The sequence below is a fragment of the Bombus affinis genome, chromosome 10, assembly GCF_024516045.1.
Source record: "Bombus affinis isolate iyBomAffi1 chromosome 10, iyBomAffi1.2, whole genome shotgun sequence".
In the NCBI taxonomy this organism is placed as follows: domain Eukaryota; kingdom Metazoa; phylum Arthropoda; class Insecta; order Hymenoptera; family Apidae; genus Bombus; species Bombus affinis.
The window spans coordinates 8,264,176-8,271,478 of record NC_066353.1 but is presented as its reverse complement, the minus strand read 5'-3'; the positions used below and the strand labels follow the sequence as shown (position 1 = coordinate 8,271,478).

The 7,303-nt window shown below is 38.0% G+C and overlaps 1 protein-coding gene across 1 annotated transcript in view; it reads right to left on the bottom strand.

Annotated features, from left to right (window-relative positions):
- Positions 1–7,303, bottom strand: part of LOC126921153 (collagen alpha-1(IV) chain) — a 55,378-nt gene that overhangs the window by 29,354 nt on the left and 18,721 nt on the right. The window contains exon 2 of the mRNA XM_050732423.1: positions 6–191. Coding sequence (XP_050588380.1) covers positions 6–191 — 186 coding nt within the window. The remainder of the gene's footprint in view (positions 1–5; positions 192–7,303) is intronic.

Here is a 7,303-nt window from a genome sequence, read left to right as displayed (position 1 = left end):
CTTACCCTGTAGCCCTTTTCTCCTGTACCACCATATTCTCCAGCAGCACCTTTTTCACCTTTCGGACCAGGTGGCCCATCTGGTCCGATGTCACCAGGAAGTCCTTCTGGTCCCTGAGGTCCAGTGATACCAGGGAAACCTGGTGTACCTTTTATCCCCTTGCAATCGCATTTGTATGAATCTCTGCAGATCTGTAACAATATATTACTAATTACTTTAGTTGTTGTTTAATTATTGCTAATTATTTTACATATTATTAACCGAGTAAACGATAAACCCTTGAGCAAACTTGGCTTGGAATTTCAGTGTCCATTCTTTACAGAAACATCAACATACAAGGTACGTTTTTGTTATTAATGGTTATTAAAATTACATCTTCCTCTGCGTCTAGATAAAATTTGGCCCCGGAAGGTTTAAGTTTATGTCTCTAAAATTCCCTCACGATTTCGTCGAGACAACACCAGCTTACGGATGTTAATTTGCGAATAACATACGCCACCGCATCTCGAAGGACCGTATCTGTTTGAGTAACGTGAAAGAGGAGAAAAATGTAATCGCACGCGTTTGTTTCGGAGGATGAAAGCTGTTCTGCTTATGTCAACGAGACTTTAAGAACGACCAACGTCCAGCTTTCGAAGAAACCCCGGTACGATGTGTGTACATACATACAAGACACGTGTTCCTTTCTTCGCCATTTTTTCATCGTTCTACAACATTATCTTGGCCCGTGCACGAATAAATAATGTAATGTGCGTACGAATAATAACGTCCGCACGTGCGAGACACGGACCCATTGCAGCGGATCTTTTATATCGAAAAATGGAGCGGCCACGTTTGTGTTTCTTCGGCTATTCGCCTAGTGGTTGGTTATTCAGGTGCTCCGATGTTTGTTGGAATAGTCGAATTTAGAAATTTCGAGCGTTCACCTTACCGGCTTGTTAGAATATCCTAGTTTGTGGCTCGCAGCAACTATACGTTACTTTAAGCGTGATAAACAAGCTTCTCGCTTAAGAATTCCAAAGTTATTTTGAACTCGTGTAATCATATCTTGCGCTCTGCGTTATTTAAGCAAAGAAAAATGAGTTTTGGGGGAACTTTTTATCCTTTCTTGTACTACGGTGTTCTCAGAGAATGAATTTGAACGCTTTTCTTTATTTTTAACATTCCACGATATTCGCAAAACGTGTAATATCCCAACGCGTTAAAATAATGTTCTGTACAGCGAAACTGTATTATGTCGTTGAGAGAAATACAACTTCCGTTAATTCAATCGCACTAAATCTGTTGATATATACAAAAAGAAGAGGAAAGGAAATGGTTAATTCATTACGCGATACATCAAAGCTTTTTCTCTACTTTTATTGACATTTCTGTATGGCTTCGATACTACCAGGAATCGTTCGAACAGTTTGCAAAAATATTTACGAGTTCAAATCCAGTCCACGGGCGAACTGTTTATCGAAAAAGACTGCGGGCAGTTACTTTTTTAAATAGAATCCGGTAATTCGAGCCGGATCGCTGGAATATTTTAATGACAAGGATTTATGTAACAGAAGAAAAAGTGAATCTGCACTTCAGTTACCACCCACGATCGCAAAGACTGCGCGAAATCAAGGTCACTGTTGCATTAATGCATCAGTTTAATGCCACCTACGTGATTGGTTGTGACAAGTCACCTTGTTTTTAATCATGTGTCAAGGTATCCCCGTGGCTTTGGAGTTTTGCGAGGACCGTATTTACCGCAACATGCGGTCGATGATGAACTTTCGATTATTTGATCGGTGGATCGTAAACTTCTTAATCTCGTTCTAAGAATTGATCGTTGATAATGATGTACGTAAATGGGACAGAATCGCATTTTTTCAAGAGTTATTACGAAATAATAAGCGCGAAGGAAGAAGTTTCGAAGAAATTTGAGTCTGACTATCATAGTCTTGCAGATAAGATTAAATAGTAGTTTCCTTCGAATCTTGGAATTCGTTACTGAAATCCAAGAAAAGTATATCTCAAATTACATCAATATATCGGCAGAGTAAAGTATTCTTTGACGATAGTCTGGTATAAAATTGAATAAATGAATTTTTGGAAACAGTTAACTATTATTACACTAAGAAAAGTTAATCAGGTACATTTCTCACAGATGTCCATCAGATACATAGTAAAAATAAATATCAGCAAACGAAAATTTATCATAAAATTAAAACGAGCGATCATGCGTATCATCAACGATTCTTTCGTACATCTCTCAAGTTAAAACATCTAAGAAGTTATTCAACGATAGAAAAATACGATCGATTAAAAAATAATCGAAAAGCAACGACGAAAATTTCGATTTTACACTTTGTCTATACATTTTAAGAATGAATTACTGGTATCGGTAATTGCCAGGCAACTCCATATAAGTTTCCAGTGAAAAAAATAAACGGTATGTTTTTTAAGAAAGTAGGTGAGCTTGTACGAAATGACTCGGCACAGGGGTCCTACATAAAACGAGACCGTAACTCTTTGCGGATTTCGATCTTCGAGCTGTCTTATCTGTCGCGATGTTCATTTTTGTATGATGACCTCGTCGCGAAACGATCTTCCAAATATGTAATGCTCGCGGCGTGTCTGCTTGCTCTTAGCCATCGGCATGATGTAATATTCCAGCTTGGACAAGAGTCGCGTTCGCATGTGACATAATTTCGCGATTACGCATGAGGACGATCTATCGCGAATTACGTCCTGCCCCGTCTCACGAATTTCAACAGTGGAAAAATTCTTCGTTGAATCCATTCATTGAAATACATATAAATTTGTATCAACTTCTTTCAGTTATTTCTGTATCAATCGCGATACTTTATGGTTAAAAAATTATGTTATGTTATCTTATGTTCGAGGAATATTTAAAGAGATCATCGCTAATACGCGTGATCTAACTTTTGAATTTCACGCGAAAGCTTTTTGCAAGTATCAAATGCCGTTTTGTTCGACACAAAAACTCGAAGAGTAGCAACATTTTTCTTTCCAGGACTTTTCAAGAAAGAATCGGATAATTTGATTTTTGTTCTTATTCATTTCCTTAAATCAGTCGTCCTCGCGTCCCCAAAATTGCAAATACACAATGCAAATATGAAAATTATTACTTCGAACGAAGGAAATAATATTAGACGTTACATCGTGCAAAATAGAATTTCAGAGCTGAACAGGTAATGTTAGATGACTAGCTTCCTGTTAGACTTTAGTCAATAAAGCTAGGCGGAAGCGTTCGCTTTAGCAATTATTTTCTGAAGTACTATTCGTCTCTGTATTGATTTTTCCTTTTAACCTACATACTTAGTACCCAAAACGTAAATTTCAGTGAAATATTCTTAATACTCCTACTACTTACTATTATTAAAGTATTTTACTTTCGAACATTTCACCCTTCAAATTTGTATAAATTTACCTGAGAATTTTTCTTATGCCTTAAACCGATCTCTATCGATTTTTGCTTAAATATCAGCAACAAAAATAAATCGAGATATTAACCAGATTATCATTGTGCGTAAGTCGCTTGTTTAACACCTTGTATATTAGGTATAGATAGGAGAATATATTGCTCTCGTATATTCCGTCAATGGTAAAGGACGCGTTAAACGACACAACAGAACACATACTGTGTTACGCGTTTTAACTGATAATCTACAATACATGGTGAACGAAGTGCACCACTTAGGCCGAGAAGACTGTCCTTGTCGGCAAGTTTATGCGTTATGAATATGTATCCACGCCAATGGAATCGCTGTTTAAATATTGAACGCGATATCTAAGAAATTAATTGTCCTACTTCTTCCCTTAATGTCACTCTATTTCACGTTACGTGTGTCAACTTTAATACGACGTAAAGATAAAATTTGTCGCGAATTTTATACTTGTTAATCCTAATCGTTCGAGAATTTCATTTGCTCTCTTAATTGTTCACAACTCTAGATAATCTGGTTTTTAATAATTTGCGTTAGAAGTAACGATGATTTGTTGAGTATTTTCTTTTACTTGAATTTTACAATTTCTTTACAATAATCTTTCTAAATATGCTTAACCGTGATTTTAAATTGTACTATTATTGTATATTTTGATAGTTGTAAATTATTGAAATAAAGTTAGAAATTTTGTACATTCTCTGTAATAATAATTTCACGTACAAATAACTTATACTTATCTTCTTACATGATTTCTTAAGTTATGCACATTAAAACATTTCTATCCTTTCTCGGTCTACCGGCAGTAGAACTGCAGAACTAGAAGCGCATAAGTAAAAAGGTGATAAAGTATCTTTGAGATATCTTCTGTATTTCAGAACTTTTGAAATGACGGCGTTAACATAATCGCGAAGAGCATGTTCCAGCATATGCCACCAGTTCCCAGTTTTCACTGAATAGCGGACGTTTACGAGATCCGTTGGTCCAAATATTTATATTATACCGTTTAGGTTCCTGGATCTATGATGTCACATTTACCATAAAACCTTCTAAACAGTTCCTTTTTTCTTGGATCGTCGCTTTACTAACTAAATCGTTCCAAGTTTTCCGCATCTTATAACATACCATTCTTATATGAGTAAAGTAACAGACTTCGTAATTCTGTGACTTTTTATGCTAGCGTGGAATAAAGGAAACGAAAGGAGATAATTTCAAAATCTCACGACTTTTTACACAAAATAAGAAAAACACTAGGAATAAGATCAGTTTCTCCTTCCTCGTATATGGGAAATATAAAATTTTCCTATGGCAGATATTTTATGAACCATCGTAGATGATCGAAAATAAAGTATGCCAATAATAACTCTACTAATTAGCCAATTCTTTTAGAATGATACATCTTGTCGCGTTAATAGGATAGAAACGCGAATTCATTAGATCGCTTCAATTTCACCTTAATCCAATCGGTCGATTACTACGATATCTCGTTCCAGTGGCACGAAATTTTAAGCACTGATCCTTTTCCAATCGAAATACGAAGATAATTGAATTTGAATTTTCTCCTTTCTCAGAATACGGTACACGATCGACAAAATTTTTCAATTATCTCTCTCCGTCGTATTTGCTCCTTCTATCCGGCTGATTTTTAAACCGTTCGTCGCGTGTTTCTATTTTAAAGACGGCAACGCTCGACTTTGCCCGTTTATCGAACGGAAAGAGAAGCCTCTCTCGAGCAAATTACACCCGGCGGGTTTAACGCGCCACTTTAATTTTCCCCCATCCCTTCGTCGTTCTGTGAACAGGGCACCACCCAACTGATTACGATTGCGATGCCGGACATTCGACCGATAAATGCACGCCAACAATGGCCGGTGTACGGCGACGTGGAATTAACGTATTGTTAAACAAGTTCTACTCGGGCAGGTAACGCGCGTATTCATGGCGAGGTCGCGGTACAGCTCTTATCGAACATACGGCGTTATGCCATGGGGTTCATGTTGCATAGAGAACGCACGATCCCGTATCCGGCGATACAATGAATTCGATACTTGAAATTTTCCTGCGATTCAACTGCAGGCGATTTCTGCAGTCTCGAAGAGAAGGGATCGTTTCAAGTTTATTTTTCCAGTCGTTAAACATTCTAATTGTTATCTTGCTAGTTGCGTGGTAAACGGATTATTTATATAAAGTTCGAGGATAATATTAGTTTATATCGTTTGCTCATTTTTAGCGATTTTATCTGGGAGATATTTCAAAATATTTTTGATTTTGAAATACTCGGAGCAAAATCGTGAATGTGAAACATTCGGAGCAAAATGTTTCACTTCGATGCGAGTATACACGGGAATTTCGGTATTCCTACCGTTGTGAATATTTTCACTGATCCGACCGATCTGTGCGTTTATGATCACCGCGATTCGCGTAAAGTAAAGAGACGTGGCTCGACTTACGCAAACGAGTCTATCGGGGAATCACCCTTTGCGTTGTAAGCAGGAAATCTGAGAGACGATAAAGCTATTCGCGGGTAATCGTTGTCGGCTAGGGCTAGGGAGGGCTCGATTCGTTGCGCGTTGCCTCCGGTGAAAAGCAACGTGACGCTTAGTTAGGCGTTTCACCGCGATAACGATAACCAACATTGCTTCTCGTCGACAATAATCCAACTTGACTGTGTTCCGTGCTGGATATACGAGTACATATCTGCTATTGTGGTCGGTCGATATGCGCTCTTACTGGTTTATTCTTTAATTGCAAACACTACGGTATTTATAGGTTAATGAACGTTTGGAACGAATTTTGGATTATTCAAGAGGGGTATTAAAAAGTGGTGCTGAAATTTCTTGATAATGTAGCTTCCGGCATTTCGCAGATAAGAGATTTTGCGAACGGTGCGTGTAAAACGTATCGCAAGCGATACAGATATCGGTTGAACATCATATCGGTAACACGGCTGGGCCAATGATAAATTATTAAATACTTTCCCTTTGAACCAGAATTTCGTAAAGATATGTCAAACGATGACTGATCATATCCGTGAACATATTTTATAAAAAGAATAATTCATACTTCAGACAGTCACGTAACGCGAATGATACGCCGAGTTAAACTTTCCAGTGCTCCTTTAAGGAGTGGTACAAAAAAAATATGAGGAACCTTTATACGCACGATTAATTGCGATACCGCGAGGCAGACGTCGTCCCCTGTTGCTTTATGCAATCCGATTTTCAGTGTAGATTGGCCCGAACCGGTCCAATTCGTTCTGAGACCGGTATCGGTGTAGCGCCGAACTCGTCGAACTTTCCCAGCGAAATTATCAACATTAACCCATTTATAGCCATGACTACGCGAACAAAATTTTTATCGATGATTAAATATATTAAATCGATATAAACGACGTCGGTGCTTTTTGTAACTTTCTGTCAGCAAAATCAATCAGGTGCTTTTACTTCGATGATTAAATCGTAAAAATTCATGAAATCCCTGCGATGGTATAACGAAAAGGAAAGGACGACCAGAAGTTTCTTCTGAAACCTATACGATTCGAGAGTCGGGAACGCTAAAGGCTAATGTGGCGCATAACAAAAATTCTTCCCCGTTCCGCGAACCCTCCCGTTCTTCTAGCATCTCTAACTGGCCGAGGCTTCCACGCGAGCAAAAGGACGAATCAAACAGGCAGACAAAGAGAAAAGATGGGAATTAGCATCCAGGGGATCCCAGAGATCCTTCTAACGACGAAACGTCGCGTACGATGCTCGTTTGAAAAGTTTCTAAGAATTGAATTTGTCTTTCTTCAAGCCGGCACAATTTGCAAAATAGTAATCTTCGTACAAAATGGTTTTCGCCTGTTTAAAACTCTTCTATCCTAG